The sequence below is a fragment of the Sceloporus occidentalis genome, unplaced genomic scaffold, assembly GCF_023333645.1.
Source record: "Sceloporus occidentalis isolate IW3139 unplaced genomic scaffold, rSceOcc1.0.p SCAF_39, whole genome shotgun sequence".
Classification (NCBI taxonomy): Eukaryota; Metazoa; Chordata; class Lepidosauria; order Squamata; family Phrynosomatidae; genus Sceloporus; species Sceloporus occidentalis.
Genome location: NW_028317019.1, coordinates 4,884,246 through 4,901,131, shown reverse-complemented (window position 1 = coordinate 4,901,131; position 16,886 = coordinate 4,884,246). Strand labels below are relative to the sequence as shown.

General features: G+C 45.2%; 1 protein-coding gene across 1 annotated transcript; it reads left to right on the top strand.

Moving 5' to 3' along the window:
* Nucleotides 1–5,308: 5,308 nt before the first annotated feature.
* On the top strand, nucleotides 5,309–10,880 carry LOC149290454 (uncharacterized). Its single transcript, XM_089489262.1, has 2 exons — nucleotides 5,309–5,411; nucleotides 9,194–10,880. Exons 1-2 carry the CDS (start codon nucleotides 5,363–5,365, stop codon nucleotides 10,345–10,347), a joined length of 1,203 nt encoding a protein of 400 aa, XP_089345388.1. The 5' UTR covers nucleotides 5,309–5,362; the 3' UTR covers nucleotides 10,348–10,880.
* Nucleotides 10,881–16,886: the final 6,006 nt, after the last annotated feature.

Genomic DNA, 16,886 nt, shown 5'->3' with positions numbered 1-16,886 from the left:
GGAGGAGGAAGAGGAAGAAGTCTTAGAGGAAGGGCCTGAGGAGGAGGAGGAGGAGGAAGTCTTAGAGGAAGGGCCTGAGGAAGAGGAGGAGGAGGAGGAGGAGGAAGAAGTCTTAGAGGAAGGGCCTGAGGAGGAAGAGGAGGAGGAGGAAGAAGAAGGCTTAGAGGAAGGGCCTGAGGAGGAGGAGGAAGAGGAAGAAGTCTTAGAGGAAGGGCCTGAGGAGGAGGAGGAGGAGGAGGAAGTCTTAGAGGAAGGGCCTGAGGAAGAGGAGGAGGAGAAGGAAGAAGTCTTAGAGGAAGGGCCTGAGGAGGAGGAGGAGGAGGAAGAAGTCTTAGAGGAAGGGCCTGAGGAAGAGGAGGAGGAGAAGGAAGAAGTCTTAGAGGAAGGGCCTGAGGAGGAGGAGGAGGAGGAAGAAGTCTTAGAGGAAGGGCCTCAGGAAGAGGAGGAGGAGAAGGAAGAAGTCTTAGAGGAAGGGCCTGAGGAGGAGGAGGAGGAGGAAGAAGTCTTAGAGGAAGGGCCTCAGGAAGAGGAGGAGGAGAAGGAAGAAGTCCTAGAGGAAGGGCCTGAGGAGGAGGAGGAGGAAGAAGTCTTAGAGGAAGGGCCTCAGGAAGAGGAGGAGGAGAAGGAAGAAGTCTTAGAGGAAGGGCCTGAGGAGGAGGAGGAGGAAGAAGTCTTAGAGGAAGGGCCTGAGCAGGAAGAGGAGGAGGAGGAAGAAGGCTTAGAGGAAGGGCCTGAGGAGGAGGAGGAAGAGGAAGAAGTCTTAGAGGAAGGGCCTGAGGAGGAGGAGGAGGAGGAGGAAGTCTTAGAGGAAGGGCCTGAGGAAGAGGAGGAGGAGGAGGAAGAAGTCTTAGAGGAAGGGCCTGGGGAGGAGGAGAAGGAAGAAGTCTTAGAGGAAGGGCCTGAGGAGGAGGAGAAGGAAGAAGTCTTAGAGGAAGGGCCTCAGGAAGAGAAAGAGGAGGAGGAAGGTTGAAAGGAATAAGGAGAAGAAGAAACAACTCCTGGGCAGAATACTTTTTGGTTGTTGCTTATTATTATTATTAAATTTAATTTATTTGTTTATAAAGACTTATTTATAAGGATAATCAGGGAGTTTCTATAGCATCACATTAGGAAAACATTTAGATCTTGTTAAGGCCTGGAAATGCTGTTTGGGGTCCCTTCCAACTTTCCAGCCCTTTCAGCCTCCATTTTCGGCTCCCTGAAGGCCTCAAACTGCCAAGTGATCAGGCAGAGGTGGCCATTTTGTGTCCTGGGGGCCATTTTGTGTGCTATTTGTGATTGTGGGGAATAATGTTCCGGAACCTTCTCTGAGGCCTCAGTTGAACAGAGGAATCTCTTTCTCTCCTGAGGCTCCAGAGAGAGAAGGAGGCCAGGCTCCTTGGGCCAAAAGGAAGGAAGAGTGTCTCTTTGTGTGTCTTTTGTGTCTCTTTTCTGAGAGGGTTTTCTTATTACAAAGCTTTGCTCCTTCTGGGGAACATGGGTTTTAAAAGGGATCAGAAATGGGGAGGATAGTTTTAATACAAGCCTTATTCTTCTTCTTCACAAACATCGGTCTTTGGCTTCTAAGAGAAGGCTTGTTCCCCAAAAAAGGCCAAAAGTGGCTCCTTTGGGAGTTTTTAAATGTCTCCCCAGTTTCCTTATTAATAGATTTCAGGCAAGAAGGAAGACCAGACCATCTCATATTATCAAGAATGAAACAAACAAGCAAACATATAAACAAACAAACAAGGATAAGGGACTGTTTGGGGACTTTTTGTGTTCTCACAGCCATCGGGTGCGATCAGGAAAACCTTTCTTTAGGATCAGAAATCCTGTTTGGGGCCCTTCCGACTTTGAGGCCCTTTCATCCTCCATTTTGGGTTCCCTGAAGGCGTCAAACTGCCAACTGCCAAGCGCTGAGGCAGAGGCGGCCATTTTGTGTTCTGGTGGCCATTTTGTGCTGCTTGGGGCTGTGGGGAATAATGTTCTGGGGACTCAGGGCCAGTGGGGAACCTGGGCTTTGGGGACTGGAAGAGAGAGTTGGGACAGAGACCCTCCCTTTGGGCCCTAGCTGGTGGGGTCCCACCGGTCCTTGCCTCCCCCTTTGGGAAAGGAGACCCCCTCAGCCCCCTGGACTCACTCCTGCCTCTCATTCCTAGAATGGCTGGGACTCAGAGGAGTTTCCTAGGCATTGTCACCTTCTGACCTCCATGGCCATTGGCACTGACCTTTCCCCATTGCCTTCCCTCCCTCAGCCCTGTGGACCTCCTCCTCCTTCGCACTCACAGCAACCCTTCTCTACGGCTGAGGAGACGGCCTCTGACCCAGGGAAGCTCCGGCCATAAAGGACTGCAGAAGAGGCCTTTCTGGGGCTGCTGGAATCAGGGTCTTTCAACTGAAGGTAGGCCTTTATTCCTGGAGCTGAAAGAGGACCTTTGTTTAAATGTTTCCGTCCAGGATTGTGTGGAAGGGTTGCAGCTGAGAGACTGAGCCCATGCTTTGCAGGCATAAAGCCCCAAATTCGCTCTCTAACAGCATTGTCTTCCCAGAAGGTGGAAGGGAGATTTCCAGACCTCAGACACACAGTGCGCAAGTGAGTCCTTTTTATGGGAATTGTGTGTGTATGTGTTGTTTACTAGAACTTTGTGAAATATTAGTTTCACTGGGTTTATAAGATGAATTTATATACGTCTTCATTTACCCCAAATGAGCATAATCCAGGGTGCAATATTCAAGTCATAAACCTATACATTTATAGATATTTGTTATATCAAGTGCAACGTATTCAGCAGTTTGCATCTTTTAAAAAAATATTCAAGGAAAAATGAAGAAATTGTGATTTTAACAATAGATCCATTCAGAAACAATGCACACAAATGTATATGCCTCAATTTCTATGTGGCTTTAGCAAGAAGAGGGAGGAGGTTCATACTTCATGCTCCTGCTATGACTGACATAGGAAACGCAGCAGTTAAACTTAGAAAAATAGTCTCATTTGCAAAAATAAAGTAATTATTTTGACCAGTGTTTAAATGGGGAGGGGGCCATGATGAGGGGAGGACATGGATTAGATCTGTAAGGTAATTCATGTCTCATCCAGCCCTAGAGCTAGAGCTTCTCCACCTGGGACATAAAGCAGGTCCTCCCCCTCCTCCTCTGTGTGAAAGAGAAGTCAAATTCTCATCATTGAGGATGACACAGCATGAAAAGTTTGTATTCCTGAATTTAAAAATCTGAGGAGTCCAGAATCCTGTTGGTTAACCCTAGAGAGTAGACCCACTGAAACCATAAGTGACTGGTGGGTCAACATGTAGATAAACCCAATTGATTCAGTGATTCTACTCTGATCAGGACTAGGCATAGGATACAGGCTAGGATTTAGGTCTGCATGTGGCTAGAACAGGATATTCCCAAGACAAGATGGACAGGCAACAGTGTGGAAAATGGGCACTCTCCACATGGGCAGAGACACTCTCAGAATTGTGACTTCTCTACATGCAGAAGGCTGCCATGGGAATTGGGTGCTCCCTTTCCATCAGCTCAATCCTCTGGTGCCCCCTGATCCTGGGAGAAGGGCTGGATCCCATGGAAGGGGAGCAACCTGAGAAGAGAGAGCTCCTTTCCTGCCCTTCCTGACGAGGGGCCTCCCTGGAGAAGGGCCATTTGTAGACTCATTCCACCCAGAGCAACACTGGAGCATAGAGAGTTCTACTGGTTTGGCCACTGGGAGAATGAGGAACCACCAGGCCAGACAGCCTGACCCAGCACAACCCTCTATGCTCCAGTGTTGCTCCGAGTGGAATCAGACTACAACTGGCCATTCAGTGACCCAGGTCCTACCATACAGTTGTGGAAGCCATCCCGCATAGCCATTCCATGCCTGGTGAGAGTGTTGGTGTGAGGTATTAGAGAAGCATCCAGCTGTGTTTCTGTAGTCAGAAGCAAAATGAAGAAATCTTCCTCTGAGGGCATTGTGGACCTCTGCAGGTTTCAGCAGATAATGCACTCATTTCACATCCAGCTATGAGGGCATAGTCAGGACCCTTTCCAATTCCCCATCCCCTGATCCCCAGCTACTCTCACAAGGCATGGAGTAACTGATGTGTAGGGGAGCTGCAGTGAGTCTGTGCTAGGTCCAGGGGGTTTTGTTTGGTGCAGAGGGAGGAAGGGGATGCTCACCTCTACATCGGCCCAAAGGAGGCATATGTTACCTGCATATGTCATGAGCAGGATGCTGTTCTCTGTGTCTTTGACTGCTGCAGGGTTTCTTGCTAAACCAAGCCTTACCCTGGTCTCTTTTCTCAGGAACTTCATCGCGATCCCCTTGTACACAGCGTTGGGACATTGTTTGCTGGAAGTGACCAAAGTGCAGGGCCACCAGGATCCCCCTGCCCACCTGATGGCCAACACAAAGGCCAAGCAGACGGAGCTGGGCTCCAACAGAAAGAGGCTGCTGAGGGTTAACAGCTCTTTGGTAAGTTGCCATCCTGACTGTTATTTTCATCTGTGTCTGGGCTGGATCATGAAAGCAAGGGAAGAAGATACTGTCCCAGTTTGGGAGAGAGAGTCCTGGTTAATCCTCTGTCTCCTCATTTTTTCAGGGGCTTAGGAAATGTCCTATTTCACTCTCCTCCTCCCATTTCCTCCTTTCTCCTCAGGTCAGTTCAGTTGCTGCAAAGTGCATTCCAGGTTCAAAAGAGTCTACAGCCCATCAATGCAAAAGAGGGGAGAGGGGAGGAGAGAAGGGGGCAGGGTCTTGCCCTTGCCAGGAATCTGAGCTAAAAGCAAAATGCTGTACCCTTTCTCGCTTGTGTGATCTTTATCATTAACAACTTTGGCCATCTTGACCCACTTCTGGTGTTGCTTGTCCACATGTGTGTTGCTTTCCCCATCTGTGAAATGCTGGATGATATGGAAGAATATCTCTGGGCTTAAATTGAGGGTGGGCCCAGTGGCCCTGAAGCCCAGAGTACTCCCCAGAACTGTTTATTAAAAATGAAATTTCCCTCTGAAATTAGGTGAAATATGGCTAAATGAAAACTAATATACATGTTGGAATAGCCAGTATGTTAATCAATCAATAATATTCCAGAAATGGCTGAAATTATATTGTTTATCATATTGTATATTATATTGAAAGGATTCGAGACAAACTGGATGTCAAAGGCTGTAGCTTTTTGCTTTCTTGCAGAATTTAAAGTTTATTTCCTGGACTGAATTCTGAACTGTTGAAATAATATTTGCAATGCACCATGTGCTTTCTCCCCTTTTGTTTAATCACTCTCTGGATCAGGGCTATTTTCTATTGCAGGTGACCTTTGCAGATGTGGCTGTATATTTCACTGAGGAGGAATGGAAACTGTTAACGAAGAAACAGAGACTGATGTACAGTTATGTGATGATGGAGAATTATGGAAATGTAGCCTCTGTGGGTAAGGAACCTGAATCCATTTCACTTCCTTTGAAGACTGAGGGCCCTTTCATAATTCACTGTCAGAGCGCTATGATTCCCCTTTAGAATGATAGAATCAAAGAGATGAAAGAGACCACAAGGACCATCCGGTTCAATCTTCTGCCATGCAGGAATAGACATTCAAAGCACCCCCAAGAGATGGCTATCCAGCCTCTGTTTAAAGACCTCCAAAGAAAGAGACTCCACCAAACTCTGAGGGAGTATATTCCACTTTTGAAGATCTCTTACTATCAGGAAGTTCCTCCTAAGGTTTAAGTGGAATTTCTTGTCCCTGTGGCTTGCATCCATTGTTCCATGTCCATTAATTTGAAATTAATAATAATAATAATAATAATAATAATAACCATAATGCGATGCCACCATGCTCTGATGGAGTATATTCCAGTGTTGAATAGCTCTTATTGTCAGGAAGTTCCTCCTAATATTTTGGTGGAACCTTTTTTCCTGTGGCTTGTGTGATCGAGTTTGGATTTATATAAATTTTGGGTACCAAGCGATCAAAAATCATGACCCCTGACTGACCCCATCACAGCCGCCATTATCCCAAAAGCGAGCTGACCACGTAGCCAGACAAGCCTAGCAGGCCATGGCTAAAGCAGAAAGGTAGATTTAAACCTTTAAAACCATTTCTGGGAGTTGCCATTATCGCAGGCAACCTGAATGAGGACAAAGGAAGTTTGCCTCACCTATTGATGGTATTAAGTACCCAGCCATCTACATAGTAGTCTTCTCCCAAAGAAGTGGCAGACCCTTTTGTGTATCCATTGTTTAACTTTAGTCTTAGTCAATAGATAGCCATGAAGACCTTTGTTCTGCAGGTAGCTATAGCCTGAGGATACGTTTCGCAGTATAAATAAGACCCAGATTCCAGCCCTCCTTTGGGCTTTCTGAGCTACAGTTCCAAACCTCAACTCTGTCGAGCAATCGCTCCGGAGCTCTCTTGGGCACTGTGCCCTGCTGAAATCACTTGGGCAAGCCAAAGCCCACTGTCTCTTTCGGGCCTCTTGTTAGCTTAGCCCGCTGGAACTTAGCTCCTAGCCATCGTGGATGCCGCTTGCTTTCTGTTCCCCGCTGCCGTGTTCACTTACCAACATCCCTCACATCTGTCGCTTGGAGAAGACTCCTAAGGTAAATATTTCAACGGTGCCTCTATCCTTTCTCCTTTACCCCCAACTCTTCCCCTCCCTTGCTTTAGCATTGAATGTGTGTGTGTGTGTGTGTGTGATCCCTTTTTGGTTGTGTGGCTTTAATAAATGTTTATATTTTATTTGCAACTCATTGACATTGCAATCTCTGTTTCTTGGGGTTGGTCTATATGACCTCTGGTATACACATAGGGACCCAATCCGCTGCGTGCGTTGTTAGGACACGCCTCTTGTAAAGTTGAGCTAATTAAATTCCCCTGATTCGATCCTTCCTAACACTTGCGTCCATTGTTCTGTGTCCTTTGTTCTAGACCAGCAGAAAGCAAGCTTGCTCCATACTCAGTATCTCTTCAAATACTTGAACAGGGCTGTCATATCCACTCTTAACCTTCTCTTCTCCAAGCTAAACATACCCAGCTCCCTAAGTCATTCCTCAGAGAGCATGGTTTCCAGACCATTCACCATTTTGGTTTCCTTCCTCTGGACATGCTCCAGCTTCTCAACATCTGTTTGAATTGTGGTGCCCAGAACTGGACACAGGATCATTGCAAGTGAGCCCTGACCAAAACAGAATAGAGTGGAACTATTACTTCCCTTGATCTTGACACTATACTCCTATTGATACAGCCTAGGATCACATTGGCCTTTTTAGCTGCTGCATCACACTGTTGACACATGTTCAACTTGTGCTCTACTACCATTCCTAGTTCCCTTTCACACGTAATTTAATTGTCATAACAACTTCCTGTGGAATCTTGGAATTTCTAGTTTTAGTGAGGCACTATTGTTCTCCGCTTTGTAAGGATTCTCAATATCCAATCCTAAACTGCCAATTCTGGAATTTTGTGGTAAGGAGCCATGGAGATTAATGCTTTTTGCCCCTAAATGGTCCTCAGCCCTTTCCTGAGCAGGTTTCCTGGCTTTTGTGGCCCCTCTTCCAGCCTTATGAGGCTCTGGAGAGGCTTCATGGGGAAAAAGGCCTCCCTTGGCCCTTCAATGGATCAGAGAGGGCCCAACAGTGGCAAAATGGCCTCCACTTCCACAAAGGGATGCTGTGGGATATTGAGGGGCAAAACATTATACCATATTTTTAGGCAACACAATTTGGGGTTTCCCCTGAGATCCCCTGGGGTCCAATGTGACCATCCCACTTCCGAACAGTAGTCCATCCCTGTCTTAGAGATGCCTTAAGGTTGTTTTAAGGCTCATCCCTCACACTTGACCCTCACTAATATCAGAAACCAGGTCCCAGACTCCTTGTTCTGCCTTTCCTAATGCATTAGTTGTATAATGGTTGTCTTGCCTTTCTCAAGAAATGAGCCTCAAAGTGTCCCTTTTGTGCATCACACTCTGTGGGTGGGTGTCTGTGATAGAGAGATGAAGGCAATGTGAAAAACAGAAAGGCAGGGAAGAGATGCTGAAGGTCAAATGGTAATGCAGTGCAGATGGGCAAGAGGCAGGGTTGGAGAGCGGAGAGAGAAAAGGAAGGGGATCAGGCCTCTGGGATCCAGGAGGGGAAGGCAGGAGCAAAGCCAGGATCGCCTAGCTTGAAAAACACACAAAGCATCACAAGAAGTAATTTGTATTGTAGCAATAAGGGTAAACATCAATCCATAAAATGAAATCCTAAACCTGGCAGGTAAAAATTGTCCCAAATAACTTTGAGAAATATAGACTTAAAATAGTAGCTTTGGCACGGTTGCTTAGAAAGTTGTATCCTAATCGAGTATCTCCCAAGCTGAGTTATATAACATTTCAAGCAGAATACAAGCTGCACATGGCGTGTTTATAGTGTTTATAGTGGCAACCCACTCATTAACTTCAAACCTCTAAAATGATTCATATAAAACAGAACAGTCAAATGGATATAGTGCAGAAAACACCGTATACAATCCTATTAATTCCAAAATGGAAGTTGTATAAAAATGTAATAGCCTGACTCTGAGTCATAATTATTTCAAGATATTACATGGGTGTTTCTACATCTGTTCCAAAAAAAACTATCTGCTACAAATAATCGCAGATGCACAATATCTGGCAACTTTAACAGTTACCTGCTCCTAATAATACAATTATTTGCAAGCTCTCCTCTCTGACTTCCATCTACTTGACCATCTCTTGTACACACAACTCTAATACACACCAATCCACATGTGAGCTGTATACTGTATTGGTTGTGAGTCATCTCCTGGTGCCACACAGCATGAAGCATCCTCTGCAATTAGCTTCCATCATGCCTTGGTCTCTGACTCAGGACTTTATGGCAGTCTCACAGGATATAATGCCACTTGCCAATCAAACTATTTCTCCACATGTTTAACAGAATATTTTTGCAACATTCCTTTATCTGACTATCTGCTTCCAGTGATTCCCTTAAGTCCCCCTCCAATCTCTTCTTTGTTAACTCCTATAAATAAGGATACAATTGTTCCATGGATTTAGGGGCATAAGTAGTACGGTCATCCTTGGGTTACTAACAGAAACTCTCTTAATTTAATCTCTAATAAGGAGGGGTTAATGAGGGCTAAATCATGGGTAACACCCTCCTCCCTTAACGCTGATTTTCAGTCTTATCTGTCACTGTGCTTCTTTACAGAAAAATATTTGAGTCATGAGAGAATCCACACAGGAAAGAAGTCACATAAATGCCAGCATTGTGGGAGACATTTTGCTTACAAGTCAATCCTTGTCATGCATCGAAGGGTCCATACAGGAGAGAAGCCATACAAATGCCAGCATTGTGGGAAATGTTTTTCTCAGAAGTCAGACCTAGTGAAACATCAGAGATTCCACACAGGAGAGAAGCCATACAAATGCCAGCGTTGTGGTAAATGTTTTCCTCGGAGGTCACACCTAGTGACACATCAGACATTCCACACAGGAGAGAAGCCATACAAATGCCAGCATTGTGGGAAATGTTTTTCTCAGAAGTCACACCTAGTGACACATCAGAGAGTCCACACCGGAGAGAAGCCATACAAATGCCAGCGTTGTGGTAAATGTTTTCCTCGGAGGTCACACCTAGTGATACATCAGAGAGTCCACACAGGAGAGAAGCCATACAAATGCCAGCATTGTGGGAAATGCTTTTACTTGAAGTCAAACCTAGTGAGACATCAGAGAGTTCACACAGGAGAGAAGCCATACAAATGCCAGCGTTGTGGTAAATGTTTTCCTCGGAGGTCACACCTAGTGACACATCAGAGAGTCCACACAGGAGAGAAGCCATACAAATGCCAGCATTGTGGGAAATGTTTTTCTATGAAGTCACACCTAGTGACACATCAGAGAGTCCACACAGGAGAGAAGCCATACAAATGCCAGCATTGTGGGAAATGTCTTTCTCAGAAGTCAGACCTAGTGACACATCAGAGAGTCCACACAGGAGAGAAGCCATACAAATGCCAGCATTGTGAGAAATGTTTTTCGTCAAAATCATACCTAGTGATACATCAGAAAGTACACACAGGAGAGAAGCCATTCAAATGCCAGCAGTGTGGGAAAGGTTTTTCTTGGAAGTCAGACCTAGTGAAACATCAGAGAGTCCACACAGGAGAGAAGCCATACAAATGCCAGCACTGTGGGAAAGGTTTTTCTCAGAGGTCAAGCCTAGTGACACATCAGAGAGTCCACACAGGAGAGAAGCCATACAAATGCCAGCACTGTGGGAAATGTTTTTCTCAGAGGTCAAGCCTAGTGACACATCAGAGAGTCCACACAGGAGCGAAGCCACACAAATCTCAGCAGTAAACTAACATTATTTTTGTCAGTAAGGAATATAAAATATTTTCAATCCAACGGTGCTAAGAAAAGGCCCTTGTGATTTTGTTTGTAAGGTTTCTCTGTCCATATGTATGTTTGTTTTAAAGTTGTATTTTGTTAAGTTTAGGTTTTATTTGCTAATAGTATAGATAGTTGCTATGGGTTGTCTATTTGGCTGGGGATTGTGGGTCATGGTATAGGTTAGCTAGATGAGGGGCTGGGATTTGTTGCAGCTGTCTAGAATATTTATGGGAATGATAGCTTTTGCATTGTGTGGGATGTTGGCTGAAGAAAGTCGGAGGCTGGTATTAACAGAAAGGGCTAGTTTCTAGGGATGGCAAAGGGCCCTTGTTACCTGTGGGGCATAGACTGTAGGAATTGGAGGGGGGAGCTAGGCTTGGAAGAGGGAGCAGTTTTAGGTGTTTGGGGTTTTAATGTATTGTTTGCTTGGAATGGGCAGTTCTGGCTTAACCACTGAATTTTTGACTCTGTGTTCTCAATAAAGTTCTTTACTATTTCAACACACTGGACTCTTAAATGCACAGAAGTTGTGAATTTGTGCTAAACTGACCCCTTATTCCCTCCTCAGTTTTCTGTTCCATTCCCAGCCATAAGAACAGCAGAGGCAAACACACACAAACACAAACATAGAAGATACACAGAGAGAGCTTTATTTCCAAAGCAGAGCCTTCCTTTCCTGCCTTTTCCTCCTGAGTCCAGCTCTGCACCTTGGGCTCGCCTGGAGTCTCCTCAAAGGAAGAAAGAAGGGAAGAAAGGGGAGACTGCTGAATCCCCAGCGCATACCTTCCTTTCCCGCAAAGGCCACCAGTGGAATAAGCAGCAGCAGCAGAGAGGCCCTTGCAAATCCTGCGCATGTTGAGGAGGGGCCTCGAGGGGGATGTTGAGGTCGCCCAGGACCAAAAGCCTAGGTGACTCCAGCAGCATCTCAGAGACCAGTTGTGTCAGCTCCGCTAGGGAGTCTGTTAAGGAACGGGGTGGACATTAAACCAACAGAATCCTTAGACTTCGCCTAGTCTTTAAGCTGAGGCAAATACATTTGATGTGGTCGATCATATGGATAGGTATCCTGCTCAAGGCAAGATTGTCTTTATGGACCAAAATGATGTCCCCTTACCTGCTCACTTACGGAGAACCTGGCTGGTAAGGCCTGATCCCAGGTGGCTGAGCTATCATCACGCAGCCAGGTCTCCATGAAACAAGCCAGGTCAGCCTCTTCGTCCAGTAGGAGATCCTAGACTATCTGCGTTGTATTTTTGACTGACCTGGCATTACACATGGTTGGTTTGGTATGCTCTCCAGCCCTTTTGGGATAGAAGGGTGAATGGAAGGGGAGAGAGATATCTGTCAGGGTCCTAATTGCAGCCCATCTTGCAACACAAAAGGCAGTACTTTGAAAAAGGAATAGCTTTTATTGAAGAAGAAGTAATGGAAGTGACTTTTTTGTCAGGAATTAAAGAAGGTATAAACATATCCCTTTTATAACCATATGCATCCACCTCACTCCATTTACCAATGAAGCTATTTAATCGGGTAGCCCTTTCCCGCACAGCATTCTCCCACCCTTTTAGGTGCAGTGTCCTCCCATCCGGGATTCTGGCAGCTCTCCTAAAAGCAATGAAGCTCTCATGTGCCTTTTCTCAACCACTGCACCTGTGGCCTTGGACCACAGAACTCAGCCACACAACGGTTTTAATTTGCATTATGGCTTAGCAATATATATAGCTATCTATAATATAAAACCCTATCAATCTCCACATAATATGATACCACATGAAAATATAATATGCCTAAACCCATAGCAACATAATATAATATAAAAATATCCATAACTCTCTATGTTTCCCCTCCTTTTCCAGAGACCAGTCTTTTAAACTCAAGCCTCTGTTAGAAGAGTGATTCCCACACATTCCAATCCTAGCAAAGAAGCACATTCTTTAGCCATGATCTCTCTACCTCTTTCTAGTATCTTCTATTAAAGCACATATTAAAACATATTATTTTAACCCACTATAAATCCCATCTATCTTAACTCTAACCTAAACCTAAACCTATAACCCTTATGACATGAATCCCTAAATGAATAGATGCATAAATAAAGGTATTAATGACATATTGTGACTTCAGGCTGGTGCTCCTTACCTGAATGAGACTGGCCCATTGCGACCTCAGGCTGATGCTCCTTGCCTGCAGCAATGAGATGGGATCATTGTGAATTTAGGCTAATACTGCTTATCTGAAGGTTTGAGATGTGACCATTGCAACCTGAGGCTGATGCTGCTTGCCTGAAACACTGAGACTGGCCCATTGTGATCTCAGCCTGAGTTTCCTTGGCTGAAGCATTGAGAGAGTACTATTGTGACTTCAGGGTGGTGCTCTTTACCTGAAAGATTTAGACTGACCCATTGCAACCTCAGGCCGATGCTCCTTGCCTGAACGATTGAGATGGGAGAATTGTCACTTCAAACTGGTGGTGTGTCCCTGAAGGATTGAGACTGGCCCATTGTGTGTCAGAGTTCTGTCATAAAGGGTAAAACTATTAGGGTTTGGTTATTAAAGTAGGAGTTATAGTTGCAGTCCATAGTAGGCAGTGTAGAGTGATGGATTATAGAAAGCCCGTAATGGAAAATGATAGAAGGACAGATGGAGTGGCTTTTAGATGAAGGAGGGCGTTTGGAGAGGGGGATGGGGTTGCAGCTGTAGATGGTTATCAAGGAGGAGTGAAGCTGGCTTGGGAAGACCGCTCTTCAGGGTGAGGCTGTCTGGGAGAAGGGAAGGGAAGTATACACAACCTTGGTATCTATGCAACCTCCGCTTGTGTTGCTTTAGCTTGGGAATTGGGGGCTGGCTTAGGGAGGGGTTGAGCAAGTTCCTTTGGACTTCAGACTTTGCAAAAAGGTGTTAATGGATGTTTCTGCCTGGATTCATCAATAAAGCTTCTTTTGTTTCAAATGAGTTTTATTTTCTGAGCACAGGACTGACTACAGATCTCACTGTTTGCAAAGTCTCACAGTTTTACCTCCAATGGAGACCCAGGAACAAGAAGAGTTCTTGGGGAACCCAGTGGTTCTGGAGATCCCGGTGGTGGAGGAGCAGGTGCCTTCTTCAGAGGAACTAGGGCCAAGCCCAAGACTGGGAAACCTTATGAAGCTGACACCATCCAGGCCACCACTGGAGGATTTGGGTTTCTGGCCCCAGACTGGGGAAAGGAAGGCCGTCGGGGGGCAGAGTGACAGCCTGGGACCTGGCAATGGGGGAGTCGCTTGATAGCCGCCCCAGCAAAGAAGAACCCCAGGTAGATGTTTATCGAATGGAGGAAGACATAAAGGAATTAAAGGCCCTTATGAAGTGGATGGTGTCGAAATTAAAGATATGGAGGAGGAAGATGTCAGAGGCGAACCGAGGGCAGCTGATGCTCATTGCCTGAAGCACTGAGGATGTCCCATTGTGATTTCCAAATCCTTCACCATTTTAGTTGCCCTCCTTTGGGTGTCCTGCAATTTCTCAACACCCTTTTGAATTGTGGGGTCCAGAACTGGACATAGTATTCCATGTGGGGCCTGACCAGAGCAGAATAGAGTAGTACTATTACTTCCCTTGATCTAGGCTCTATACTTCTATTGATGCAGCCTAAAATCGCATTGGCCTTCTTAGCTGCCACATCGCACTGTTGACTCATGTTCAACTTGTGGTCTACTTGGACTCCTAGATCCCTTTCACACATAGTTTCATTCATCAAGGTGTCCCCCATAATCCTATATCTGTGCATTTCATTTTTCTGCCCTTAATGCAGTACCTTACATTTCTCCATGTTAATTTTCATTTTGTTAGCTTTGACCCAGCTTTCTAGTCTATTCAGGTCCTTTTGAATTTTGATCCTGTCCTCTGGGGTATTAGCTACTCCTCCTAATTTGGTGTCATCTGCAAATTTGATAAGTATGCCCCCAATTCTGTCATCCAAATAATTGATAAAGATGTTGAATAGCACTGGGCCCAGGAAAGGACCCCACTGGACACAGCACTGGTCACTTCTATCCAGGATGAAAAGGAGTCATTGTTGAGCACCCTTTCGGTTCGGCTGGTCAACCAATTACAATTCCATGTAACAGTTACCTTGTCTAGCTTGTTTCATGCTTTTGTTTTATATACCGTTTAATTTGGTTAATTGCTATTAGTGAATTGCCCAGAGTGGCCACCAGATGGCGTTCCAGGATAGAAGTTGGTGAGAAGCCCAAGGAGGCTGCAGTGCCCTGAGTATCCACAAGAGGGCGGCGTTGTATTAGGAATGTTCTTTATGGATAAAACCGAAGTCTATGGAGACTAATGTGATTTTCCCATTGGCTCCCCATTCTTGAGGGGGCGTGGCCTCCTTCCCTTTACCTGGACCTTCCTCCGCTCCCATTGGCTGCCTATTCCCCCCCTCAGTTGCCCTGAAAGCGAAAGGACCACCGGAAGGAAATGGGGGGAATTGCAGCACTGCATCATGGGAAATTTGCAACCGGGGGTTTTGCAGTGGTGAAACAGAGCAGAAGCAAAGCTGCATTCCACACCAGACCAATTCAGAGTGGAATCAGAGTGAGCTTGGAAGCAATTTCTGAGCATTCGCTTGTTACCTATTTCACCAAAATGAGGGGTCACTTTGGAACCACTGCGGAAGCCCCATGGAAGGAGCCCCCATAGAAAGGAATCCTGTGTGATGACACTCACATTTTCGCGTGGATTTGCATCGTTTGACCTGCAGTGGCTTCGGATCTGAGCTGCAAAGAGCTGCAAAAACCTCCGTGTGATAAACACAGTCTTTCAGATTTCAGAAAACTCTGTGGTTTGGGGAATAAGAAGCTAATTATCATAATTGTTGTTGAAATTCAATGCCCCAATAATATGGAAGTCACAGTCTGTCAAAGTTTACATGAACTGTGTGAAATGTGGTTTTTGTGTTGCTGTTGTCTGTCCTGAATTTCCCATCTCCACTAAATGAACCCAAGATCAAGGAAGAAGAGAGAAGGAGAAAACTGTGTCTCCTTCCACTTTCTCAACCCCATTTAGAAATGTATGAACCTCTTTCATGGCAATGCTTAGACACAGATTTGCTCCTTAAGAAACACAAGGCTTGTAATCTTTCACAGAAGACATATTATTTGGGAGGCAGTTCAAGAAAAATCCTACCAGGAAGGTGCCCTCAATTTCTTTTCTAGGCATAGAGGCTGGTGGGCTTTTTCATCCACAGTTTTATGGTGGAGGTGGCCTATGACAAACCTCCTTTGAACACAGACAAATGAAGAACTGCCTTCAACTTGACCACTAGCCAACCTGTTAAAGGTTTACATGATGAAGAGAGTTCTGCCTGATGGATCCTATGATGCTTCTTCTGAGTTTCATTTAATTTCTTCAGGTAAAATTGTATTTATTTGTTAGACTGTTCTTATACTTTAAAAAAATCTTCTCCAGACAAAGGGACTTGGAAAGAAGAAAGATCCCTCCACAAAATTGTCTGGCCTTAAGATGAATGACAAAGGCATCATGCGAAATGAAGAAGAGACGGCGATCGTGAACCAGACAATTCTTTCTGACCCAGAGGAAGGGAGCCAAGTGAGTCTGGGACACTTTTATGCAATAGCTTCTTGGCCTTAGGAGAAAAGACGCAATATGGAAAAGGGGCACCAGCTCATCTTTCTACTCTTTGTTCAAATGGACAGGTTTTCTCTGACCTACGGAGTCAAAGCAGCCCATTTGGATGTTGAATGCGGATTGGAGGATGACTCACATTTGCCGCTGGGATCTTACTGGCATGGCTGCAGGAACATGGATCTCATAGAATCAGAGGATGACCTGGAGCTAATTGACAAGGTACAGAAGAAGCCTATGCACTTTCCATGGGGTTTTAGAGTTGGGCAGCGGGTTCACATCTCCTTGTCTTGCAAAGAGAGTTAGTTATTCCTCCCCACTGAGAATTTATCCTTAAAGTAACGGAGGTCAGGGCATTAAATCCACCCCAAACTTTTTACTCAACTCTCTTCCCCCCAATAAATTCAATGTCTTGGACAGTCAAGATTAAAACCAACATGGATTCATTGTCCCACTAAGATGGAAGCCACTAAGGGGCTTAGACATGATGGGACACAGACCTTTGTCTTTAGTGAGAGCCATTCAATGAATTTTATGAGGCAAGTCAGGTTTATTTACATACCACCTTTCTACTGTAACAGTGAACAGTGACCATATTATCAATGGGGAATTTAATTAGCTCAGGGTCACAAGAGGAGGCCTGTTGCTACACCTCAGGGATCGCCCCTTCGATCTGGATACCAGGAACTAGAAATCCAGAAATGAGGCAGAGGCTCCAAGTACAATCAATGTCTCTTTTATTGGAAACAGGAGTTCAAACACGCACAGGCGCATATGCACATGCATTCATACAAGGCTCAGGAAATAACATGGTAGATGTGGGATAGATAATAGGCTTTTCTTATGGTAATACTCACCTGATGTAGAGGTTCTCTCTTGGGAAG